This window comes from Pterocles gutturalis, unplaced genomic scaffold, assembly GCF_000699245.1.
Source record: "Pterocles gutturalis isolate BGI_N339 unplaced genomic scaffold, ASM69924v1 scaffold144, whole genome shotgun sequence".
NCBI classification, from domain to species: domain Eukaryota; kingdom Metazoa; phylum Chordata; class Aves; order Pterocliformes; family Pteroclidae; genus Pterocles; species Pterocles gutturalis.
In genome coordinates, this window is record NW_010127760.1 from 22,158 (window position 1) to 50,108 (window position 27,951).

Sequence of the window (27,951 nt, forward strand, 5' to 3'; positions counted from 1 at the left end):
GGCAGAGTGTCTCTGTTTTCACCATACCTGGCAGCGTGGGTTGACCCAATGTGTGTGTGTTTCTTTGGCATGTGTAATTCAGTAGCAAACGTCAAATTGGACTAGCAGGGAGTGGGAGGCGCTGGGTCCAGGAAGGGGTGTTAGGTGGGTAGAGGGCCTGTGCGGGTGTTCAGGAGGGACCTGTGAGCATGGGGTGCCTGTAAGACAAGAGTATCTGGAAGACAAGAGTCAGGAAGAATCACTGGACTGGTCCAATGAGATCCTGGAGATGCTGGACGTGGCAACCACTTGGAGCATCCCTTAACATGATCAGTAAAAGAAGAGTTCATAATAGACACTCTGTACAAACATTCTCTTTGTGAGTCAGCAGTTCTTGAGCTATGTGCATCTCAAAGTTGAGAAAACTCTGCTGGGAAAAATATCACTATATCCTTTTTCTACTTTCCTGTCTGCTGTTGACCATCAACAGACACAGAAGAAAGGTCTGTTTATTCCAGTAACTTGACTTACATGGCTGCTTTTACAAAACCAGGGTGCTGCTGAAGACTATATAAGTCAAACATGCTTGTTTTGCCTTATATCGAAGTGATGGAGATGGTTTATAAATTTGGAGGTTTAACCCTTAACAGGGGGTTCTTGGCCTTATTCTGAACACTAAGTATTTCAGTGAAGCTCCATTCGTGATTTCACATTTCAAGCTGTAATTCTTTCTCCCTTATTATGCATGATTGTGCAGCATTAAGGGAATTCTGCAATATTGTCATATAAAAATTAAACCCTTGACATTCTAGTGTAGGGATTGCTAAAGTTTACCTTCATCCCCTCTGAACCAGGCTGCTGGGATAGGAAATAGCCAGTTTTATTTGGGATGAAGATCATATAATTTATTTTTTTTATTTAATAAAGCAATAGCTTGATGTAATGAGTAGTATTGGGTTCCACGGCTTCACTCATAGCCCCTAACCAACTATGTGACAGCAAGCATGTCACATAACCCTTGTGTCCTACTCTCGCCATCTGTGAAATGCTTTGGAAAGTCATGGAAAACTGAATCATAGGTCTTTTCCATCTCTATTAGTTTGTCCAAAAGTCTATCTGCCAGTAGAAGATTGTTTCCGACATCCACCACTATTTTTCCAGTCTGGATTCTGTCGTCCAAGTGATTGGGCTTCCACCATTACCTTTGGGAGATGATTTTGCAGACTAAACCTCATTGTCGGGAATCTCTGCTGACATTCACAGAAACTTTTTTTTCATTGTTGTTATTAATTTAATTTCATTCTGTTGCTTTATTCCCATTATTAAATGCCTGCTTATAATTTTAAGACATATGCAATTTATGCAACACCTTAAAGATCAAGGTAAAATGAAAGCTTTCTGTAAGGTACCTAATATATAGAAGGAAGGACAATGTAAGGTTTTGAAACTCAAGGTGTAAGAAAGTATGCTACTTGTTTCTTCCTGAAATTACATCTAAGTGCTCAGACTGCTCCAGATTTACAACAGAAACAGGGTAGAATATGGAAGCTTAAAAATGGAGCAGGATACTAAATTAAAGTGTTGGCATATTTATCAAGGATGATTAAGTACGGAAAAAGAGAAAAAGGAACAAGTATAATTTATTTATTGAATACGGAAGTCTTTCCCAGCACATTTTTGTCTAGATACTTATGAGTTGTCATGTCTCATAATTTGATTTGTATTTGAATCTTTGCTAATACATTAATTATTCTGAGCCAGTAATCACAGTAGTTGCTTTTAAGGGTTTTCAGTTAGTATCAGTTGAGCATAATGTTAAGTACAAGTGCAGCCTAAGTACCTGGACATGTCTTATTTTCTCAAACTGTAATACTTTGAAGGGGCACTTACAGTTTAGGTTTTTTTCTTCTTTATTGAGCACAAGTGTTGCAAAATTACTGTGTTTTAGATTTAAGTCATCTGCTTTCCTGGAGTTTTAGAAAATCAGCAAACAGATAATTTTCTTTAGGTGTTGAGGCCACCAGCACTGTGATATAGGCTAGATCTAGATGAAAGCTGTCAGAATAACTAGATTTCTTTGTACAGTTTTTGATTTTTCAGAACTATGAATGTGTGGAAGTTATTTAGCTCTGCATAACAGTAGTTAAACTGCTTTTAAAACGGCCACCTGGCAAACAACTGGTATATAACATGATTTATTTGACGCTGTGCCCTATGAGGAAAAGGCTGATGTTCAGTGTATTCTATTAATAAGCTTAATAGCTCATTTTGTGATACAACATATATAAAGTATATATTTTAAATTAACAAGAAATCTGTCATGGGGTCATGTTTCATAAGATACTCAACTTCTAACAAACTCCCCTTGTCCAGGATTTTCATTCCTCTATTTCAGCTGCCAATGGAAATGCTTAAGTCTAGGAATAAAAACTGCATGTGTAGTCAGTCTCTTACTGAAAAGAGACTTCTTTTTCTTCTCTGTTTCATTTTAATTGTCTTAAACTTTTAAATTTACATATGTTCATAAATTCTGATGTAACTTCAGAGTCTAAGGTAAGTGGGCATTTCAAACCTTCCAAAATTTATTTGTAGGACAACACCACAGTCATTTTAAACATTTCTGTAAATAAAATCATCCTTCCACATACTTTGCTGTTGAAAATCTCTGTTGCCCTCAGTAGTAGTACATACAGTCAGATTAGGTGTAAGTAATGTTTTGGAAGTCAGTCTCTATAACAAACCGATTTTCTTCCTTTAAGAGATCAGTGGGAGATGCCATGAAGTTTGTTTATGAGGAAGGTGAACCTTAGAAACTGATTTTGTAAAATCTGTTCATATAAAGAGTAAATATATCTTTCATCCACAGGAAATAAAGCCAGATGAAGTTACCAGACTTGCTCTTAGGACAGAAATTAGTTTTGAAAGTGCCTGCAGAAAGGTAAGGCTTGTTGGTTTTTGTTTTCTTTCTCCTGCTTCTGTGAGTATGAGAGTGCTGCTTAGAAAAAGGTCCATATGTGGGTGGGAGTACGTGCATTTACACAGTGTGTTCTGTATGTTATATTGTGTCTTCATTGTAGACCGTACTTCCTTTTCTAAGGAAGTATATCCACTAGGACATATCTACAAAAAACTGTACAGCTGTTTAGTACAAGTGGCTTGTCATCTAGGCTGGTGGGCTAATCCCTAGTAACTGGAATAGAATACAAGGAAGAATAGTAGTAGGTTTTGAGTCATTATAAGTAGCTTTGTTTTGTTTATGTAGGACATACACATGGTTCAGTTAGTGTAAATAATCTCAGCTTTCAATAACAATTGGAAAGAAGTTCTAAATACTTTTAGATGCAGAGAGAATTTCCCACATGTGAACAGAACGTAACATTAGCCTGAAATAAAGGTGGAACCACCCCTGTGGCCTGTTAATTTCAGTGCAATGTTTTTTCTGAAGCCTATTAATGGTACATTATTAAATATTAACTGTCTAGCTAGTGGTGTCTCTAAGAGATGAAATGAAGATATAGAGGTGAAAAGATCCTTGTTGAAATAAGCAGTCAAGGTTGAGAGCAGACAGGAAACTCTCAATAAAGAGTGAAGAAGAGCAGAGATAAGTACCATTTTAAGTGATGTGTGGCAGAAATTATGTCAGAAATCAATTCTGAATCAAAAAAGTCAATATATGAAATTGTATATCTTCCTCCACATTATCCTAATTTTTTCCGCATTATCCTAAGTCCCTATGGGTGGTCCACTGAAGGATTCTGAAATCTGAAATGTTTATAGTCCACAAGGTAAGTTTTAGTGTGGAATTCAGTCATTTTCTCCTATAATGGCATCATTAGTTTGGAATATAACTGTGGTGTTGCAAAGCACAGTCATGTGTGATATAGGTGAGCTATTAACATAGTGTGCAGCAGGATTTCCATGCTTCAGGTGAACAGAGTCAAGTTAATAGGAAAATAATCATAGGAACGTGGTATTTCTGGAACAGTGTTTGGGTGGATGTGTCTTATTGCTTTTCCTTCTCTTAATGATAGAAGAGAGTAAGGAAAAGGTCACAGATATATTGACATGGAGCTAAACAGCATTCTTCTTTTAAATTTATTTGACCAAGATTTTCCAGGCTGAAGGTACGCTAGTCAGAAACTGGTTACTGTAGTGTTAGAAGTGGTGCAGAAGTGAAGATTCTGATGTGCGAGGACACATGGAGAGGGATTTCATGCTTGAAGAGGGGTGCCAAATTCAAACAGTAAGATTTTTTGTTAGTTCTGTAGGCAAATCAAATGCAGCAGGCTTATGCTGGTTATATAAAGTATAGGAGACCCAAAATTAAATAATTAGTGCTATTATTTTAAAGGAGTTTACAGGTTTACGGTTGTAATTTTATTTTCTAAGAGGACAATTTTATTGCCAAGAATACAGAAGGAATATTATTAATCTCACTAGTTTATTTTGTCCCATTATTTTTGATGTATTCATAGTCATGGCTGACTGTACACTTTCCATGTTTACTTAGAGTATGCTTTCATTTAGCTGTAATCCTTGAAAACAAATACAGATCTCTTAATGGAATTGTTATGGTTTTTAGAACCATTGGTATTTCTGTTACTTTCTGCTTCTGGTCATGTTTTTCAATGGTAAGAAAGTCCGCTAATCTCACACCTTGTAGTGAATGGGTCTCATGTTTCAAATCAAGTTCATGGATGGTTGCTGATGTTTTTTTAAAGCCATAAAGGGTTTTTAACCTCACTGCAGTAGAAGAGCATGTGCAATTAATTATTACAGTACTGTTCACAAGTAGCAGCTAAGCCATCATACCTTAATTGGTTGCTATTCATTGCCCATAGCTTGTCCTCAACTAAAGAAGGTACCCCTTCTGTGATTTAACAAAAGTTAGTTTTCTAATATATTACTTCTTCTTTTCCCCAGTTAGTTATTAAACATACAAAAAAAATTATTTTCTAACCCTAGCAATATTCTGTAGGTCACATGAAATGCAGACCACACTGTTTACCTTTTCATTTACTTGAGTTTCGAAATATTTTAAGGAAAACATCCTGTGGCTGTTTTCATTTTCAGAATAGGTTTGTTTTCATTGATAAAAGGCAATCTGCTTTTAATTCACTGTGGAATGCGAAGTATTAGTTTCGCATAGTGGACATGTAGACAAGATATTTGTTTAATTCCTTCTGTCCACTGAGATTTTATGTTCCATTAATGTTTCCCCATATATTTTTCAGAACAATATAAGCATACTTTCCTATCTAAAAAGAGTTTGCATAGATTTCAGTCAAGTACAATAAAATTGTACCAAGTGTTTAGCAAGTGGCACTCTAACTTGAGTTCTAATGATTTAACTGTCCATATTGCTATACTGATGGTTGCTAACAAGCAAATCAAATTTATGATAGTTGCAGAGTGAACTGGCAAGAGTCACCACCCACATGACACAAGTCTTCTTCCTTTTCTAATTTATAAAAATGTTTTAGAGCTTACCATGTTACTGTAAGTAGGCGAACAGTTCTTTGTGCACCTCTGATGAAATATATCTAATCTGTTTTAATATTGCTGCTGTTGGCACCATTGCTATCAACGGGTGATAAATTCTATTGTAAAAATTGTAATGAATGTTGCCATGCAACTTTAACTAGGTTGGTGCTTAGTTATAGCTGTTGAAAAATTGAACCTGTATTTTCTAGGCGTGGACTAAGTTTCTGTGCACTTCCTGCACACGGTTGTCTGCAACAAATGTATTTACCAGTCATTAATCAAATTTTAAAAATATGACACAGATCTGTTGTCTTAAAATGTTTTTTTAAAACTGGTATGTCCAGCTGTGATAGCATTTTGAAGTGTTCCTTACAGCATATGTACCTGAACTCTTACGGGAGGCTTGGTTCATTAGTGTTTTGCTGCAGCACACCAGTTATAAATTGGAAGCTAATCCTAAAAATGCTGTTAATTACATGCAGGAAACTGACTTGGGAATTGACAAAGGTCTTAGCTATTATCTTCAACTTATTGCTAACATAAATTTAAGGTAATTTACGTTAAGCTAGGTAGGATAGATAGGTTAATATGAATTAATATTTTTCTAGTACTTGAGAAATTTTGTATTATCTGTGCTGTTTCTCCAGAAGAGGGGACATTGGTCCACCTGTGAACACCTTCACAATAGCCACAGCTGGCTTTGTTGCCTTTTCACTAGTGGTAACAGATATTGACTAACTTATTGTAGTACCTCATTCAGTTTTTCTTCCAATAAGTCTTTGGTATATAGGGCATGAGGGGAAAAAAAAAACACTGTGTTTTAGACACTGAGAATGACAGAATTCTGCTCCAGCATAACTGAACTCTACTACAAGCAACAATCTGGATTGCTATCTTGCCTTAGGTCATGATACTTCCTGATTTTTCTAAACAATAAAGTCTGTGTGCTTCAAAATTCAGCGACTTTCAGATTTGTGGTTGGGGAGGAGGAGCTGAAACTGAAGCTGCAAAGAACTATTGTCTTTTTCTTCAAGTGAAGAATTTAGTACCAGTAATCATTATTGTCAGAGCTTGAATTGAGCACATGCTTCTGACTTGCAGAAGTACCAACAAATATTCACAGGTAATAAGTACACGCTCTGTTTTTTGCTTCCAGATACAATATTCACATAACCTTAGTAGCATTTTTTTCCTTTTTTTTTTGCACCAAGCTCTAATCTGTGGTCGTAGAGAAAAAGACCACCTTTTCCTGCTAGGTTTTGTATTTTCACCTCTTACTCCAATACTGTCATGTTTGAATCATGCAGATGCTTGTCTGCAAGAGGATTCTCCACAGCAAATTTTGAGTGTATTGCGATCTTCAGAGTTTATTGGGGCCATGCCACATCCCTTTGATTCTCAAGATTACTGAAAAGCTTGCCACAATTTCTAAGTGTGTTTAAAAATTTCTTCTAGACCAGAAATGTAAGCCATTACTAGCTCTTAGAAGCATTTTTTTTGCCTGATGAGGACAGCTGTACATAACATGATTTTGGAAGGATGACATTAGTGCTGTCTAGCTTCAGGTCCAGATATTTTTAATGGATGCCCAAAGGCTGTTATGCTATACATTTAAAGTTCTAGGGTTTTTCAGAAGTGAGTGGATTTAATATCTATGGCTCTTCACCTATATGGCTCAAATGAATTTGGGACTGAGGAACCAGCTAAAATACTAACAGTAATAAGAGAAGGTTTTATGTTATTTATCAAATGAGAGTCCTAGTGCTTCACGTGTGAAAAGACCCTGTTTCACCTCCCAAACTTCTCTGTGAATTCACTGGATTTCTGGTGTGGAAGTAATGAGGTCCTTGGGCAAGGACATGAGAAAGAGGTAGAAAGGCATTTCTGCCCAGGACAGACAGGAACAAAAAGGATGAAGTAAAGGGCTGATTATGCATTACCTTTATCTCTTTCAAAAGAGTGTTTAGAACACATTATCAAAGTAGCTCTTCCCAGATTCATATCACCTTTTTCTTAAATTATGCAGGTGATGGCCTGAGATTAGTCTGTCAGTCCACGACCTCTCTTTCATCGGTAAACAAAAAAAGATCAAGGATAGAATAGTCACAGTGCTTGTGTTGTTTTATGTTCTCCTTTGTAGATGTACAATAAAAACGTGTTTCACACCAACAACCTGTGGAAGGCAGTTTATGAAAGGCTACTAATTGTGAGGTATTAATAGTCAGTAAGTTAATTATTCAGAGCATCAGGTTCCCAAGAGTGTATCAGTTGGTTACAAGACACTAACACATACAAGACATGGTTATACAAACAATAAATGCATAACATTCATTCTAATCAATACACTTATTTATTAAGGAAATTTTAAACTTGGTACTGCTCATGTTTTTTAGCTGTGTGACGGAAAGAAAGGAAGATGTAATTTCATTTCTGCATCAAATAGATCTTTTGATTAAACACATTTGCATCCAAGGAGGAACAGTCATACCTGAATTTTCTAACTTTGAGAAATACAAAGGTTTCTATTTCAGCTGACCGTACTAAATGTGCATTTGCGATCTTTGCCTTAATTTATTTTAAGTATATACTTTATAGTGGAAAATATATAAAAACAAAACCTCTGTATTCTCTATGGATTTACTCTGAGGGAATGCACTAAATCATAAAAGGGGCCTGATGCAAAATCATTTTAATTTAAGACTTTCCATTAACTTCAAAGGCTTTGGATCAAGCACAGAATAGTTGCTGTCTTTCGTTTGGGCTTTGGGGGATTTTTTCACAACCTCCTCCCTTCTCCCCTGCCTCCAAAGCCCCCCTGCAGAATCTACTCACTACAAAAACATTCTGATTAGGATAGATGTTATTATTGATATAAAACTTCTGTTTCTGTTGTTAGTGCCTTTAATAGCAGCATAACTAGATAATTACTTCTGTGGATTTTTAACATTCTTTACTTATGAAAATATTTTGTTTGCAGTCCATAAACCATAGGGAGAGGACTACTGTATGAATCAGGCTTTTGTGTAATAGTCCATCAACTTTGTATAATATCCTTATCATTAATTCTTTGCACTTTGCTGTTTTGTGGTTTGATGTTGGCAGTGTGGGGTTGAATGGCTGGTGTTTTTGAGGGACCCATTAAAAACTTCATTCTATTTTTTAAAAAATCTAAATTCTGGTTGTTACACTCTTCTTAAATTAGAAGTAGTGTATGAACAATCAGAGCATAATTGTAAGAATAATGTGATAATTTACTAGCTTAATGATCACCTGCCTGAACTCTTAACAGTCTCTATCTCATTCCCCGACCCCTGCCTCCCCCACTTCTTTCCAAGTATCAATTATTGGAAACCTTTCTATCAAATTTACTTACTTTTGCTTCAGAATCAATGTATTGCCTTGTACGTACAAAGATGTATCCATTCTCCAACAATGTGTTTATGCTCAGAATAGTAAAATAATAATTTTCCACATGTTAAAGTGTTATGTTCCTTTCTTATATCAGTATGGAAAAAAGGTGTTCATTTGCATATCAGATACCATATATACTTTCCTCTGTGTAATAGTTGTATCTGTCAACATCTTATGTTTTTGCATTGATTTAAGAGCACAATTTCCTGTAACAGGCCAGAATAATTGGCTTGATGCTGGGAATCAGTGTTGCAGAGTTGAATTATTTTTTTCCTGAGTATTTTGACTCTGTTTGAATGGACGTTACACTGAATGTATGAAGGCACTGTTTCCTGAGAATTTTCCATGTCAAACACCAGATGTTAACATTAAACAGGAATGTCTGTGGTCTTCCTAAGACTACTGATAAAGTGAAGAATTTTGCATTCAGTGGTGAATATCACATTCAGGTGTAAATACTTTCTCTGTGTGACTGATTGGTTTTTGTTTTCTTTTCCTGAAGGTTCCTCGTCTTCCAAATTTGGTCACTGGAACTGCAAACTGTTTAGCATGTATTTTATATAAACTCCTCTATATTTTAGAGCCTAGAATCCATTCCTATGGCTGCCTCTGAAGTTTTATATCACTATAAAACTAAGTCTGTCAATTTTTGACAAATCTTTCTCCACTCTTCTCCAATCTACTTCTCCACACAATTGTCCATCTGTCTGCTAGCCCAGCTGATATCAATCCCTTCCCAGGTTTCCAGTGGGAGAGTTCAGGCTTCTATCAATGCCATCCATGTTCAGTCCATTGCCCTCCCACTTTTGGTTAGCCATTCCTTCCCCCCTCACACACTCAAAAAAACTGGGGCAATTTGTAGATCTCTTCTCCATTAGCCCTTTTGCATTCAAACTAGGCTGCCACACATGCTTTAGTAGGATCACCATTTAAAAGCAAGGAGATAGACTAGACCAAAGTTATCATCATCTTCAACAGCAGAGTAGCAATTGCAATGATCTCAGTTTAATTACAGCTTGGACTCAGTCCATTCTGGAAAGAATCTTCAGTATTCAGTATTGAAATAAACTGCTAGTAACTTCAGCAGTTTTTCATAGAGATACTATGTTTATCTCTGACACAAAAAGGGTGATTCCTGTGAAATTTTAAATTGCCAGTCCAGGGATCTTTCTACCACTCATTTGCATTCCTATGAAATTGTATTACTTAATTTTGTTGCCTGGATGAACTGATTGTTCAAGATTATTAAAGTGTATTCCTGTTTTAGGCAAGTTTCAGTCTCAAAAGTCATGTGATTACTTTTTATTTGAATATGCTCATTTCACTTATTTGGTCTTTTAGACCAGCATGTGGGCAGGCATATTGTTGTCAATAAAGCTCAGAGGGAGTCAGTTCACATTTTTGTAAGCAGTATTTGGCCTGGATCATCTAGGTAATTGTGACACAATAAACACACTTGGAAGAGCATAAATGGACAAAAAGGTAGGTGAGGAAGAGCAATGTGAGCTCAGATATGCCTGTGGTAGTGATGTCGTGATGAATGGTGCTTCACACACACAGCTGTATTTTTTCAGTCCCAGAAAGATTTATAACATGGCACTCATGAAAGAGAAGCAACGCTCAACTTTCATTTCTATTTTAGATGAGTATTTAAGTGATGTGTATAAATATCTTACTGGATATGAGCTCCTGTGGGAACAAAAAAGGAAAATGTTAAAAGTTATCTTGGTTTTATGCTTTCCTTGAAGAAAATGCGAGAAAAAAATATAGTGTAACAAGAGGTTCTCAAGGTATGGTGGCTTGCTTGGCTTTTTTTCTTTTTTTTTCTTTTTTCTTTTTTTTTTTTGAATAAAGGAAGGCCAAGTTACTGATGTCCAGAATCTCCTTGGTATCCTTCTCTAGAATATTGTTCAGACTTGCATACAGTGCACAGGGGGCAAGTAGAGGTCCAGAATGTCAATGCTCAGATGAGAGTATAGTACAGAAAGGAGAGATTTAGGTGTTTGGGGAACTTTTGGGTCAAGGGGAAGCAGGACAGGAAAGATGAGTTGCATCATAACCAAAGTCGTGCCAGGCTGCTGGCACTGAAAATTTTTAAGCTCATAAAGGAATACTTAAACTAAGAGCAGGGAGAAGATGATATGCATGGAGGAACATGTGATTGACAGTAACATGACCAACAAGGAACATGTGGCTACTTTTCAGGATGTCTCTTATAGGCCAAGGAGATAACAGCTTGATCCAATAAATAATGAAGGTAAATCAGACTGCGTACAATACTAGTTGATTCGTACCTCCAATACTAAGCTAGAGAGAAAGGGTGTAAGTTATGAATGCTTCCATGCCAATCCTTCAACCAAAGAAATTAATGGAGGGAAACAAGAATATCTGACATACAATGTCATCACAGATGTAATAGATATCCTCCTTCCACCAAGTCTTCAAGATAATTAGTGAAAGGTAGCATCTTTGCAGGAGTAATGGAGTAGGACATATGTGCATGAGAGTAACAGCACAAATGTATTACAGGAACCGAGAAGCACCAAGAAGCCTTTTGAATGGGAGTTCCAATTGTCATAAAAGTTTGGTACTAGTAATGTGCTAAAGCCTCCAGTCAGAATGATGATGATGAACAGAAAACATTAAATGAGATTAGAGAAGCTACAAATTTAGGATAGATATTAATAGTGAGAGTTTTCATTGACTCTTAATTAATTTGGGTACTAAAGACAGAATCTTTTAATTCTATCTTTTATGTATCCATAGGGAAAGTAATCAGTTTATAAAGCTGATCCACATGAAGGGGCAGGGAGAAGGATATTCTCTACCAAATGAGAAAGCAGAATGTTTTCCCTGTCTTGCTATCTCTCTGTCTGCTAATCCTCTAAGTAGTGGTACCCACTGAACAATTTCAGCCAAGGTTACTGGAGGATGTTTTAAAAGTATTACCTTCCAATAGTTTTTTGTGTTGGGTGTTTTGGGTTGGGTTTTTTTTTGGGGGGGAGGGGGTGGGGGGGTGTGAGAGAGAGAGAGACCAAGATCGGTGTACGACTGAGGGAAAGGTGGCTATAGTTAATTTCTTCTTGATCTTATTTTGGGAAGCACCATAGAGCTGGTGCAGAAGATAATTGAGAGAGAATATAATGTAGAACATACATGACTTGGAATCTTTCATTTTTCAATCTTTCATATTTTGATTGCTTAGAGAACTTAAAGTGTTAAGATGTCTTTAATGCTATATAAACAGTTGTAATCACTTATGTTACAGACTTACAGCTACTTACACATTACTAACTGGAAGAGCTCTTTCTGTATATATGCTTTGTAGTATGACTCAGAGTTGCATTGCAAAATAGAAAAATAAATATGACATTCCTGATATTTCTAAAAATTAAAAACAGCTGCTACTGTCTTTTGCTCTTTTCATAAATTAAACTCTTATTGGTTTTTCATTATATTTCGTGTGAAAATAAATTACAAAACCATTCCAATTTCTTCCCCCTTTTCTTATCCAGATCAGTCTTTAAAGTGCTGAAACACAGAATTAAGAAATTGATATTTATAAACCTAAAAACTAAAAAAAAAAAAAAAGGTTACGGAATTAAGAGGGCTCTTTCAGCTCAATATGAAGCCCATCAGTCTGTTAACACTGGAAAATCAGTTGAAAAGTGCTGGAGGCACTATTGCTTGAGCTTTTAAAAATGTAATTGTAGAAGAAGAAAAACTAGATATTCTTGAATTATTGGAATTCTGTTTAAAGAAAAATCTCATCTATTGGAATGTCAATGAATGTAGCTGCTAAGACCAGCTACATTAAAAAGTTACAGCTTGGTAAAATGAGAGCCTAAGTTTACAACATATTGCCCCTCTATGGCAAGATTACTAGGTAAAAAGGAAGTATGGGAAACATGAAGTAACTAGTCACTTGGTGAAAGTATAACAGCATTAAATTTAAAGGGTGATGGACTAGTTTTTCTTGGGTTTGGAACACAAGTAACTGCATGATGGTTGAAATGGTTGAAATTAGGAAAATTCTGCCTGCCAGAAGCAAATAATAATAATATAATGGCCTAGAAGGTGTCCAAGAGCTTCTAAGCGTAAAGGTGACTGTTCTGTGTACCATATGGCAAAATACCTGCTAAAAATTTGAACATCCAGGATTTCCATTTATTTTACATCCATCATCTGCTATATACTCAAGTAATATCGGGCTTCCATATATGTCTGACATGTGTTTATCATTAGAGTAAGTTTCAAATGCATATACTCCCTCAATAAACTTAATGATGGAAAATCTACATTTTGGTGCCAGAAAACCGGTATGTTTATCTCAGATGTTTTAATAGTTTTTCAGTGAACTGAATTTGTATTTCCATTGTCTTTTTCAGAAAGTGGCTGAAAAACATATAGTTTAAAAGAAATCTGGTTTCAGTTGTTCATGAAAATTGCAATGTGGTATGCCAAGAAATTGTGTCCTGTTTTGAATAGCATATTATAACATGGCCTACCTGTGGTTAGTGTGTGCAGCGTTCGTGAAGTCTTTAAGTTGTCTGTGCCTCTAAATCCTTGGCTGTCATACTGAGTTCCTTCAGCAGTGCTCTGAACGTAATATGTCTCTCCCAAGAGTTTTATCTGAAGATATTGACCTCACAATACTTTAGTTATATATAGGTGTGTTCCCTGGTGGTAATGCTTGTAAATGTGAAGGTCTAAGCAAAACATAGTTTGTTGGCAGAGATAAATATTTTACCTTTACATTATAAATTATCTCAAATATACCTGCTTAATTTGGAGCTTATTTTTCAAATGTTAGCTAGTTTTGAAGCTTTGCATCTGTTCTAAATTTGAAGATCTGAACTATGTCTACTTTCTCTGTTGTAAACTGTCTTTCATATGTGCTTTTACATATGGTGCTGTATCAGCTGCATCTGACAAGTGATAATTTGAGGTCTGAGCATCTGTTTTACAGTGAAATATTGTAAGTCCATCTCAAGATTACATCCCTGAAATTTCAGTACAGAGTTTTGTCTCCAAATTGACTTAATAAGGAGACTGGTGGATATCTCAATTCTGAAACTTCTCAGGTTCATCCAAGGCAGAATACTGTGAACTTCTTGGCCGATTAAATAGTTTTAATAATATGGAGCTCATCCCTGTATGTCGCCCGTTTATTTGCTACCGTCTGCTTCCACTCAGTCTTTGGACGTGACCGTGATACACAGCTGGATCTTGGGAGCTCAGACGTATTCAGGTTGTAGGCCTACAGGAGAGATGGGGAAACACTCTTTATCATGTAGTGTAGTGAGAGAACAAGGGGTAACGGGTATAAGCTGAAAGAGGGTAGATTTAGACTAGACATTAGGAAGAAATTTTTCACTGTGAGGGTGGCGAAGCAATGGAACAGGTTGCCCAGGGAAGCTGTGGTTGCCCCATCCCTGGAGGTGTTCAAGGCCAGGCTGGATGAGGCTTTGAGCAACCTGATCTAGTGGAAGGTATCCCTGCCCATGGCAGGGGGGTTGGAACTTGATGATCTTTAAGGTCCTTTCCAATCCAAACCATTCTGTGATTCTTTCAACTCTGTTTCCTGCTCTGCTTCAGTACTGCCTGAGTGTTGTTGGTTTACTTTGTGTTTCATCTGTCTTTTCTATAACAAATAAGTATAAGTAATCATATTTTTAAATTTTGTTTTCCCAAATAGTGTTTTTTTCTGATTTCATTTAGAGATTGGCCAGCTTAGCTCCCTGTTTGGAGTTAATAAACAACTGCCTATTTTGAGTCTCCAGAAAATCATTCTAGATGGACAGTTACAAGCAAGCAATCTGTCAACTTCTCTTTTCTGCAGAAGTCAGTTGTGGTTTCAGATCTGATACATAGTCATTGTCAAACTAATTTATATATGACCTTTCCTCCAAATTTCACTACATTCTCTGAGGAAGTCTATGTGAATTTTGTGGCAAAGACCTCTCTTTTTTAATGTTCACAGCTACTGGCTGTTATCCGAGACGCATTTTGTTTCTGTTCCCCCTTGAAGTACATTTGTTGCTTCAGGGTTTTCATTTCATCGTATCTTGCTTTCTAGTTTACTTTCTCAGTATAAATGTCTTTTGGGGGAGGGGGTGGGGTGCTTGGGTTTTTTGTGGGGTTTTTGGGTTTGTTTGGTTTTTTTTTAGTGGAATCTATTTTACTGTGCTGTGTGCAAATTTTTTTTATTCACTTTGGCAAGACACATTTTATAGTGATATACCTCCTTAATTGTTCAAATGTCAAAATATATGAAATGCATACATTTTATACTAGCTATAAAAAGCAAAAATATGTAGCCTCTATAGTGTTATATGTATTTGACTTTACATTGCTATAAGTCAGAACTGTACGTATTTATACTGGTTAATGGTACTGGATGTACAATTCAAATTCTGCAATATTTTTTACATTACAGATATTTCTTAATAATTTTTTTAGAATCCAATATGGAGAGTGCTCTCTTCACAACTGCTTTTCACTGGGAATTTGTCTGCATTGTCGACATATTTGTCCATAGCATAATGTTAATATACTTCTAGGTTTTCTCAAAGGCCAGCAGAGATTACAGTGGTGGTAGTCACAGTGAGTTAGAGCACAACCATGTGGGGGAGTTGGCACGGTGCTTGCTTTATGTCCTCTTTCATAGCCTTAAGAAGTTAACTTTTTTTTTCTTTAAAAATATGTGCATTTGTTTGTGTGGGATACCAGAATGAGGGGATTATAGACACATATTCTCACTAGCCCTGGAAGAAGTGAAGAAGAGTTAGCAGCATTTGAGTCTTCCCACAGTCTTGCTGTTTCAGTTTACACCTAGAGTTGACACTGTTCTCTGTGAGGAGGTAAAATTAAGAATCCGTGCCTGCTTTATTCTGAATATTTTTTTTCCTGACTTTTCTTTGTTGAAACAATAATTGGAATTATTTTATGGACGAAGGGAAGAAGCAAAGAATTAGTAGAAGATCAACTACATAATTTGTACTTGGGCAGGTCTGGAGTTGATGCCAAGCTCTGCTGTAGATCCCTGTGGTAGTTTGGGATGAAACGCTATTTCTCTGACCATTTCCCAGTCTGAAAAATAAGTATTTACCTCACACTTGTATGGTTGGTGAAATTAGTTGTGACAGGTTAATCCAGATAAACTCTATTGCCTCTTTTATACTCCAATTAAATGTGGTCTTCTAGCAATTGCAAAGTGCTAGGCTTCTTAGTGGCCTTTAAACTTTATCAAATGTTTAGATAGTAGGTATTTTTTATCATGCGTGCAGTAAAGAACAGCAAGAAATCTGTATTTGTTTGAATTTATGGCCTATTTTGAAATTTTTATTTTAAAAGAAGTGGGGGCAATGATAGAAAGAAGTTTATAAACAATTCATACTCCTTTTTGATAAAAAACAAGCCAAACTGAATGTAGGAGCGAAAGTAAATCTAAGTGAACGAATTATGGGGAAAAGAGTAGCTTTGGTCCAGACATACAAATGAAGTTAGGGCAGTGTAAGTACCTTGATAGTATTTAGAAGAATTTCATGCTTTTCCCTGCTGCTGTGTTCAAGAGTGTGGAAGTCAGTGATGAATTGACAGGTAGTGCTACTGCTGTCAGTGCAAGGTCAGTCAGATTCTCCAGACCTCTGCCTTCTATTGTGGGCAGTTCTGAAAAGAGTGTCCAGAGTAACCCATGTTGCCATGGGTCTTCAGCTTCCATAATGCTTGTGTATTGGGTTTGTGTATAAAGTTTTGTAGCAGGGCTGGCTTCTGTGAGCAGCTGCTAGAAGCTTCCCTTGTGTCTGACAGAGCCAACACCAACCAGCTCAGAGGTGAACCTGCTGCTGGCCAAGGCCCAGCCCATCAGGAAGGGTGGTAGCACCTTTGGGATCACATGTTTGAGAAGGTGGAAAAAAACTGCACAACTGCAGATGAAAAGAGGAGTGAGAATATGTGAGAGAAGCAGCCCTGCAGACACCAAGGCCAATGAAGAAGGAGGGGAGGAGGTGCTCCAGGCACTGGAGCAGAGATTCCCCTGCAGCCCGTGGTGCAGCCCATGGTGAGGCAGCTGTGGCCCTGCAGCCATGGAGGTAATAAGGGAGCAGAGATACTCCTGCAGCCCGGGGAGGACCCCACGTCAGAGCAGGTGGATGTGCCCAAAGGAGGCTGTGACCCCATGGGAAGCCCACCCTAGAGCAGGCTCCTGACAGACCTGTGGCCCCATGGAGGGAGGAGCCCAGGCTGGAGCAGGTTTGCTGGCAGGACTTGTGAACCCATGGGGGACTCACGCTGGAGTAGTCTGTGCCTGAAGGACCCTGTGAAAGGAACCCATGCTGGAGAAGTTCGTGAAGAACGGCAGCCTGTGGGAAGGACTCGCGATGGAGCAGGGGAAGAGTGTGAGGAGTCCTCCCCCTGAGGAGTAAGGAGCGGCAGAGACAATGTGTGATGGAGTGACTATAGTCCCCATTCCGCATCTGCTTGCACTGTTGTGGGGGAGGAAGTGGAAAAAGATGGGAATGAAGTTGAGAAGAAGGTGGAGGGGTGTATTTTAAGATTTAGTTTTTATTTTCTCATTAGCTTACTCTGGTAATAAATTAAAGTAGTTTTTCCCCAAGTTGAGTCTGTTTTGCCTGTGACAGTAATTGGCAAGCAATCCCCCTGTCCTTCTCATGACCGACAAGCCTTTCATTGTATTTTCTCTCCCCTGTCCAGCCGAGAAGAGTGATAGAGCAGCTTTATTGGGCACCTGGCATCAACCCAGGGTTAACCCACCACAGCTTGCAAGATAAATAAATATCCAAATATGTTCATGGTTGTATCACCATGATAACAGAAAACAATGTAAACTAATATAAACTGTGGCAAGTGTTGAATAATAAGCAAGAAGCCAAGGGGAACTTCAGGTTTACTTGTGTGTCCCGATATTTTGTAAGAAATTGTTCAGGTTTTTTTCTATTGTTCTATTACAAGATATTATCCTGCTGCGTTTTTTTGCAAAGGCTCTAGATCTGTTAGGACATACATTTTAGTTTCAGCTGAAAATTTTTCGTCAGCCTAATTAATAATAGTATGTAGTCCAATAAAAAAAACTGTTGAAACTTGCGTGATTTCCTAAGATCCAGACAGAATTAATTGCTACAAGAACTTCTCACCTGTCTTGATATTACACTTGTATAGCTACTTCTTTGTAACACCTGTACCATCATTTTGATGTTACAATGAAGACTGAGAAAGCTTGAGTAAAAGTTTATTATAGATCTGACAGGTTTTGGCCATCCATTTCTAGTGCAGAGTCTGAAGCATTTACTGCTCAAGTTTCCCTCCTTTGAATACTATGGGATTGTTCTCTGTTATTTCCGCATTTAGGAGAACCACTTTCCTTTGAATTCTTGCCACATCTAACAAGAGACCTGTTTATGCATCCCCTGGTTGATCCATCCTCCTATTATCAAGGTGAGACACAATCAATAAACAATCTCTTGCTGTCAGGAGCTGAGAAACAACAGTGTTTCCATCAGGGATAGCATTAACCATTTGCCTCTCATACCAAAATCTTCACCACGTCTGATGGCCACAAATTACATACTGTGTGTCTTACAGACGTAAAGGAAGAGGGAGAACTACCAGCATTTCACAGTCAGAAAGTAACTTTTTTCAACGGTCTTGTTCCAAAGCAATATGAGGTCATGGGATGGACTTGGGTGGCAGCCATGATCTGGCACTTTCAGCTACCCTGTGACTCCACGTTAACCACATCTACTGTTACAAAGGACAGCTGTAACTCGTTGGAGCTCTGGGAAGAACGTGTGGATTAACAGGTTTTCTGGTTTGGTTTGTTTTTAGTGGAGAGACAGCTCTTCTAAGCTGCTACAAAGGGTATTGCAATGACATCTTGTTTTGGCCCAGAATTGGGGAAAATTTTTTTTTATGCTTACCCTGGTTAGCATTATCTCTGCCATTTTTTTGCTTAAAATCAGGCTGTTCTTACACTCAACATTAAACTGCACTTCCAGTTAGTTTAGAAACTTGAGTATGACATGCTTCAAGGTTTCTGTTTGTGTCGTGGCTTTTGCCGTGTACTCAATACTTGTCAGTGCAGTTTCTGACTGTCTCCATTTCAGTGTTGTTATTTTTTAAGTAACTCAGAGATGATGTAAAGTGACAGATGCAGGGCCACCAAGCATTATCAGTTTGGTAGCACTGTCCTTTGACCCAGCTGAAAGACTAGTAGTAGTCTTTGTAGTAGTATACTCTTCTAGTAGAAGTCTTGTTTCTGGCGAGACCTGTAACAAGGCATCCCTTTTGTACAAAAGTCAGCTAAAAAATAGAAGTGTGACCTCTTTCTTTCCTATTATTAATTAGAATTATAGCAGAAAGTGCATGAAAAAAAAAGTAGGCTTGAACAGGAAGAGTAATCAGAATTAAGCAATTTCGTGTTCTTGAGTTAATCCCAGGTTTCTGGCCTTTAATTCTTCCTGAACTTCTACTGTCTCAAGCATGCTAACAAGGTATCCCTTTCAACTCCTGAAATCGCATCTGCCCCCAAGGCCCTGAGACATTGTTTCTCATTCTCACTTTATCACCTGTATTGTATGAAGCAGGTACTACCAACACAACCTCTGCCTGACATTTCCATCATGCTGGTTTTGGTTTGGTTTGGTTTGGTTTGGTTTGGTTTGGTTTGGTTTTTTACCCGGTGCTGCCAGCTCTGAAGAGCCATTCCATGCTTATTCTGACACCTATTCCAGCACATCTGAAAACTTACATTGGTAATCTGTTTTTATCTTAACAAACTTGTAATGTCCATTCTCACCCCAGTCATTGCCATATTGTACAAAGTTTGTCTCCCTTATGTGGGGCATGCATGTTTGTTTGCATATGTTTAAGTTCTACAACTGCTGCTTTATTATGCTATAACTGACAAGTTATGCTTTGAGGTTCATGCATCTGTGTGCACATCTACCATTTAGGATGAAGAACGCTTGTTTATGCAGTTTGGGTTTCTTTTTAATTTTAAGAAATTTGAAAATATAGAGATCAATGAAGTTAACTCAGGTGGATGTTCACTGGTAGTTTAATGAAACATGGCAGTGGTGATAGGTAGACATCTTTAATATTCTGTACAGAAATAACACATCATTTACCAAGTTAAAAAGTTTGAGGAGACTCTTGACTTTCAAGTGGTTCTGTGCGTAGCTTACAACTTCTCACTGAAAAGTGTGACTATACGCTGCTCAGTTGTTTCATTCATTTTGCAGCACCTCAGTTACACACTGAATGAGCGTTCTATGAAAAGTACTAGGACATTCTTACGTGAAAAAATGAGTAGTGCAAAATAATACACAAACTAGCAGGAACATGTGGGGGTAAATGTGTACAATTCCAGTATCTACATGTTTAAACATACTAGGGGCAGGAGGAGGCAAAAGGGTGTCCTTGCTGTAAATACAGTTGATGCTTTTCTGTTAACTTTTATTTTCTGCCAAGGTTTTATGTACTGGAAAACACTTGAGGAAAAATAAATTGAGCATTGGATGTGCCAAAGAAAAAGAAAAATGGGAAATTTAAAAGAATGTGAATGTCATATTGTATGTGTGTTGGCTACTGTGTATCAGTGTGAGTAGTGTTTGTGAATTGTTTTGCTATAAGGAAAAAATATGGTTATTCCATATGCATTGGCATGTATGCTTAAACTCTTTCTATAAATATTTGAAATAAAGGACACCAGATGTTGCACAGAAGCTGCTGCTGCTTTCTGAGCTTCATGGTATATTCTTTCAAAACCCACAGGAAGTGGCTGAGGGAAAAAGTGTATTAATTAAGTTCAGAAATAGATTTTCCAGCTATAGAAAAATCTCCAAAGAAAATAGCGTTTGATCTTCAGAAATGTGAGCTTGCTGTCCCAGGAATCTGGTGGCAGCATTAAGCACTATCACATGGGGATCAAAATTCAGATTTCACGTTCTCAGCTAGGCTAACCTGAAAGTAAGCCAGTCTGTGGCCCTTGGAAATAGACCCATCTTTTGACCCATCTTCTCTGGCCAGTGTTTGTAGTTCTGTAGACAGTCTACAGAGAAAACATTTTTCCAGTTTTTCTTGACCTGAAGAAGTTACACTGTAATAGTAGAGACCTGAGGAGAAAGGAAAGTACTAGAATTCCCAGATGCTCTGCACTTTGAACATGAAATATGAGCAGACACACCCAGAGTACATTTTATAAAAATCCTGTATAGGATTTACTTTGCATTTGTTGAGGAACAAGATTTATGTTTTGCAAACTAATTATATATTTCTGCATTTAGAAGTACTGGCTCTGCTGTAGCTGTAGTGTCTTCTTCTGCTCTGTTTCCTTCAGAGCAAAGCAGTGAAAGTGACTCTCCTGCACCAGTAGTTGGCATGAAGTGTCCATCTGTCTTTATGCAATGAATACATAACTGTTTACGCTAAGCGGCATAATTCTGCTGGAAGAAAATGTGCACACAAACAAGTAAGATTCCCCACTGAGCACTCTTATGTCAAGCAAATCACACAACACAAAAGTTGTGTTTGTGTCATGGTTTGACCCTAGCCAGAAACTATAAGCACGCAGAAGCTGCTCTCTCACCCCACCCCTACAGGATCAGGTTAACATCAGAAGAGCAAAAGTGATAAAAACTTGTGGCTTGAGATAAAGACCGTTCAATAAGTGAAGCAAAGCCCTGTGTGCAAACAAAGGAGAATAAGGAATTTCCTATTGGCGGGCAGATGTTTAGCCACATCGTGGAAAGCAGGGCTTCACTTCACGTAATGGTTACTTGGGAAGACAAATGCCATAACCACAAACATCTTTTCCCTTCCCTTTCCCTTCCCTTTCCCTTCCCTTTCCCTTCCCTTTCCCTTCTCTTTCCTTTCCCTTTCCCTTCCCTTTCCCTTCCCTTTTCTCCTCTCCTCTCTCCTTACTCCTTTCCTTTCTCCTCTCCTTTCCAACTTGATATGGAATAGAATGGAGTATACTTTTGGTTGATTTGGATCAGCTGTTCCAAGTGTATTTCCTTCCGAACCTCTTGCCCACCCCCTGCCTGCTTGTTGAGAGGACAGAGTGAAAAACAGAGAAAACCTTGATGCTGTGCAAGCACTGCTCAGCAATAGGTAAAACATTGGTGTGTGTCCAGCTATAGTCACAAATCCAAAGCACAGCACCATCTTGGTTGCTATGGAGAAAGTTAACTCCATCTCAGGGCAGCACCAGTACAATCTCCACCCCTTATTCCCTACTGTTTACATACCTGTGACTTGGGCTCCATCTGTTGCAGTGGTTGCTCAGAACAGGAGAGGCGTCTTATCGTGTTGAGTTGTTGGGCACCAAAACCAGCTCAGCCTGCATCACAGAGCACTTGCCCTGTTCTTTACGAGGCTCATCATCCATTGATTCAGATGGCTTCTACTCTAGTACTTCCTGTAGCATATAACTCAAATCACAGGCAGCAATAATTTAAACATACATCCATTACAGTGCCACTAGCAGGAAGTGAGGAAGGTGTGTCTTTTTTCCTCTCTCCCAAAGAATTCCATTGCAGGCTTTAAGAAATCTTCCTGAAAAATTTGTGTTTTACAAACCTGTTAGACCCCATTTCCCTCTCTTCAAAAAAAAAGAAGACAAAGGTGTCTTTGGAAAAGTCTCAGAAACCTCTTTTTGTTCTTCAAGCAGAGTGATGACAAGAACCTGAAAATGAGAGAGCTTTTACAATGTGTCATACATGTCATTTCTAATATATATAAGAGGAAGTCAGAAATGGAAGCAATTCCTACTTTTTTCCTTTTTCTTCAAATTAAATAATGAAGATCATATTTGTTTTTTGAATCAGTCTACAGAGTTTCAGTGTTCCACCACATCAAGGTTGTTTGTCTTTAAGATAAGGTTAGACCTTGCCTCTCAACCATATTTAATGTATATTCCTTAACTACCTGATATGTCATTTTGCCTCCTTCTATGGCATCCATAATGCACTTCCTGCAAGCTGCTTTATCCCTTCATGCCTTCTACCAATATGGTGTTCTTCATTCAGGGGGTTCATGAATTTACTTTGTACATTTAAGAAATAGTAAATATAAAATCAGCATGTTTGCTCTGAAAGATGTGTGTGGTATGCTTTTAAAATAATTATCATATTATTCCTATTCAGTACCTGAGAAATAGCAGATTTACTTCTGTTACGTTTCTGTCAATGTTTGAGCAATCAGATTTTTCCTGATATAAAATGACAGTAATACAGGTAAAATAAGAAATATTTAAATATAGTAATGTCATACGCTTTTCCTCTTGTTCAGTTAATAGTCCAGAATCCCATTAGCGTGCATTGTAGCATAACTGATACGGACGTGTGTAAGTACTCACCATTCTACTGACTTCATGCCTTTGAATTTATTTTGTATAGCCAAATGGTACTGCAACTGAGCGAGCCATTGCAAGACTTGCAACACACCCCATCCTGAAACCCAAATTTGTTGAACTTAAAGGTATGAAGTATTATATTAACTTGTTACTTCAGTAGCTTACTACTGGTGTGTTACCTTGTTCCTGTACCAACAACCACTATGAAAAGTAAAAAACCAAAAAGCTCCTGTAGTTACCGTAACTAGCTATAGTGAACTGAGTGCAATAAGCTCATAGTCATGGTTGAAAAGAGCTTATATGTGACAGTATGCCACATGACATTTTAAGATATAGGGTGTAGGACAAACAGGGCTCATAATGGGAACTCTAAAAATTGAAGGGATATAGTGGAGTATCTGTCAATTAAATAGAACTGTGGCAATGAGCACAATAACGTGCAGATACAGAGGTAAAAGGAGCATTACAACTGGGTTTCCAAAGGCAGCTAAGAGATATTGAAAATGACTCCCTTAAACTTCCCTGGAAAGTGTCCCCAGAATCCTAAGGGAATCTTTCCTAGTTCTTTAGGTTATCTCCTGTTCTCTTTAAACACAAATTTCCAACTAAAATTGATGTTTAAAAGGATCAAGTCCTAGTAATAATGTCACAAAGTTACTTTGTTAATAAGAGTGCATGTCAAATACCCATTAAAATATATCTGAACAATTTCCTATTTGTTCACAGTTTTTACACACAAAGTAATGCCCTAAATGAACATGATTATCAGCTGCAGATTATTTGCTGAAAGAGAAGTTCACAGTTAAACTAAAGTTTAACAGTGTATTCAGTTGGTAATAATTTCAAGTTCTTTTCCTCACTTCTGTTGATGCTGTACTCTAAGGTATTTCTTGCCCCATGCGCTCAGTAAAATATTGACAAGGACATTCAAAATATGCTTACTCAATACAATGTTTTTAACTTCAAAAATGTTTTATTATTATATTAAAATAACTTATGTAAACTCATGTGTAGTTGCAATAAAAGAGTTTTCTTCTCACCCTTGTATAGCTGCTGTAAAAGCTTTTAAGGATGCAAGGAAGAACCCAGCCGAAGCCACTCCTTCAAAACAGACTAAGTCAGAAAAGCAGTCTAAATCAGCACAACATTTCAATAACAATTTGGATGACCAAGCTCTTAAACTAGCTCAAAAACAGCAAAAATGTGAACACAAAACAAAAATTCATATGAAAATAGAAACTGGCAGGGTGGCTGAAGAACTTTTTGACAGTGAATCTGAGCAGAAAACTGTGGAAATGAAGAGAGCATATGCTCCAGTAGAATCTTCATTTCAGGCAGTAGAAATGCAAGCAGTCACTCAGAATAAAACAGGAAAGAAACCTGGCTATCAAAAAAGGAAAGAAAATATGAGCATGAACAAATTAAATGCAATAAAAGAAATAACTGATGATAGTGACCAGGAACAACCTAATGAAGAGGAGTACTTTGATGATAGTACTGAAGAGAGGTTTTATAACCAGTCGTCAGATTCTGACAGCGACAGCAATGATGATTTCTTCATTGGCAAAGTAAAAAGAAAGAAAAAGGTAGCAGCAGTTACTGATCTTTCTTCAGCAAAAGAAAAGGATAGACTTCAGAAAAACATAGTGACAAAAGAAAAGAATATAGCACCTGGGACAGCACAAGATTTGATCATGGGAGAAGGAAAGCCACATACAAAAGCAAGCAAGCTAGAATCAATGTTCTGCAGTTCTTTGTCTATGTCTAATCAGAAATCTCAAAACAGAAGAAGGTAAACCTTTCTGCCCTTGTTATGTTCTCAATTCCCTTTCTTGTTCCCAGTAATGGAAAATGTTGTGATTTTTAGTAGCCTTTACCAGAAAAGGAGAATTTCAGCCAATAACAGCTTAGAACGTTTTCACATCAATTACTCTGCAGTCTTGTGCTTTCTTGGCACTTACGTATTTTTCATATTCACATTAGCACTGGGATTACTCACTAGACCTGCATCCAAATTAAATTACTACTGAATACTTCTACTTTTAGTTCTCTATTAACAAACAGGAAACAATGTCATAGAATCATAGAATGGTTTGGGTTGGAAGGGGCCTTAGAGATCATCGAGTTCCAACCCCCCTGTCATGGGCAGGAACACCTCCCACCAGACCAGGTTGCTCAAAGCCTCATCCAGCCTGGCCTTGAACACCTCCAGGGATGGGGCATCCACAGCTTCCCTGGGCAACCTGTGCCAGTGTCTCACCACCCTCACAGTGAAAAATTTCATCCTAATATCTAGTCTAAATCTACCCTCTTTCAGCTTATACCCGTTACCCCTTGTTCTCTCACTACACTCCCTGATAAAGAGTGCCTCCCCATCTCTCCTGTAGGCCCCCTTCAGGTTCTGGAAGGCCCCTATAAGGTCCCGCCGGAGCCTTCTTTTTTCTAGGCTGAACAACCCCAACTCTCTCAGCCTGTCCTCATATTGGAGGTGTTCCAGCCCTCTGATCATCTTCGTGGCCCTCGTCTAGACCCAATCCAACAGCTTGACATCCTTCTTGCATTGGGGGGCCCAGACCTGGATGCAGTACTCCAGGTGGGGTCTCAGAAAAGTGGAGTAGAGGGGCTGAATCACGTCCCACAACCTGCTGGCCATGCTTCTCTTGATGCAGCCCAGGATCCAGTTGGCCTTCTGGGCCACAAATGCACCCTGCTGGCCCATGTTTGGTTTTTCATCTACAATTAGGGTTTTGTTTGGTATATGTAAGGGTTTTGCATGTTATCCTTGAAAAGTCTTCCACAAGTGTTTTGGTGCTGACAGTTCTTTATTTACTGATGTTTGTCATCTTACAAGTTTCTTGAAAAATCCTAAATTCTCTTTTTATTTTTAGAAATACTAAAGATCAGCCTCCCAAGCATGGAAGAACAGGTATGTACTACCTAACCTAGTAGAATTACAAGAGTAAAAACATCTTGAAATTTTCTTGCCTATGCAGTGTAATCATGATGGGCTGTTTTTTGTTTCATTTCAGTTTTGTGGCATATATTTCAACATTTGTTGTTAGAATGGTCAAGTTGTTGAGCTTTCATTTTTAACTGTGGATATTGTTTACTGTTTCCTATTTTTTAATACTAGAAATACTTAAAGAAGGGTTTACGCAGGAAAGTGCTTTTCCATGTGTCTTTATGTTGCACAGTTAGTGTTACCTGTCCACAAATAAAGGTGTCAGATTATGATATTTAACAAGTACATTATCTAATAATTCCTTCAATAGCTCCTTCAATATTTTATTCCATTTACAGTATATGGTTCCTTTTTGTATTTCATTGGATCAAGAATATAATTTCAGTCATATTGAGTTACATGGTGTAATATCTCATTGGTTTATTGTGAAGAAAAAAAAGTTGAGATTATGCTGAATATTTGTCTACACAAATTTTGAATGCGCTCAGTAATAATAAATCTCAACTATCTGTAGTGTACCAAGTGACAATTTACTGGGCTGCAAGATGAGGAAATCTTGCTGTGAACATTCAGATGAATGTGTTCCCCATGACTCATTAAGAAATTATTGAAAATATCTACAATCCCAAGGTAGTTTTACCATATATTTATGAAGGTTAATTACGTAGTTAATGTTTTATTTTGCACTTCTTGCACAGCTCTTCTTAAAAAGGAACTGCAGCTCAAGAAGCAACCATTTGCAAAAGCTGCAGGTATCGAATGCAAGAATAAGAAACCAAATTTGGAGCAGCCTCTTCATCCGTCATGGGAAGCAAGCAAGAGACGCTGGGAACAAGTGTCTCAAATTACAGCATTCCAAGGAAAAAAGATTAAATTTGATGACTAGACTGTATGCAAACTGAGATTTTAAAAAAAGATTCTTGCAGATTTGGATTTGCATCCCGTGGTATTTTCTTATGAAGTAACAACTGCTGTTTGAACATTTTTGTTATACTGTCCTTAACCTTTGCAACCTATAAAACAGCACCTGCTAGAACTTACCATCTGTTAATAATGAAGACTGCTTCACTTATTCAAGGTAGTGTCTGTTGATTAATGTATGGTCTTGCGGTGTTCGTAAGTCCCATTAGGTGGTGCTACCATTTATGAAATACACCCTAACATGAATATTCGAATGAGTTTTAGGAACATCATTTGTGCCCTGCAGGAGCAGTACAAATTCTTTGGAGCTTTTTTTTTTGTTGTTTAAAAATGTACTTTAAACTATATGAGGACTTGGATGTCAAGAGAGAGGGAAGAATACAAAATACTGAGATGATAGTCCTAGGACTATATTATCAAATACATCTCAACTGAGAAAAAGTGATTCTTAAAACAGACTTCACAAATTCATGAATGTCTCAGGTAGCTGGAAAAGCCAATCAGTGTATGCATGGTATGAAAATTTCTGGAGAGCAATAAAATATTGATCTGTTAAATTGTGATCTCTGTCCTTTGATTATACTGCTGATTTGAAGAACTGAAAGAGTATCTCTAATACTATTGTCCTGGTGGATATACTTGGGTGCTCCAAAATGTCTGTCTTGCACTTTCTGAAAGAATACTGAAAAATTGAAAGGTCTTTGTGGACTGAGAAACATTTGATTTCTCAGTGCCATTCTGAGTTTGGGTGTTCATTTGATTGGGATATGATATAAAATCTTCACTACGTTTTTCACAGAATCACAGATTCACAGAATGT

At 37.6% G+C, this 27,951-nt stretch overlaps 1 protein-coding gene across 1 annotated transcript in view; it reads left to right on the top strand.

Annotated features, from left to right (window-relative positions):
* Positions 1-27,096, top strand: part of SRFBP1 (serum response factor binding protein 1) — a 43,435-nt gene extending 16,339 nt beyond the window's left edge. Inside the window, exons 4-8 of the mRNA XM_010079354.1 lie at positions 2,846-2,917; positions 23,292-23,373; positions 24,299-25,040; positions 26,137-26,174; positions 26,909-27,096. Of these exons, the coding sequence (XP_010077656.1) occupies positions 2,846-2,917; positions 23,292-23,373; positions 24,299-25,040; positions 26,137-26,174; positions 26,909-27,096 (1,122 nt within the window). The remainder of the gene's footprint in view (positions 1-2,845; positions 2,918-23,291; positions 23,374-24,298; positions 25,041-26,136; positions 26,175-26,908) is intronic.
* Positions 27,097-27,951: the final 855 nt, after the last annotated feature.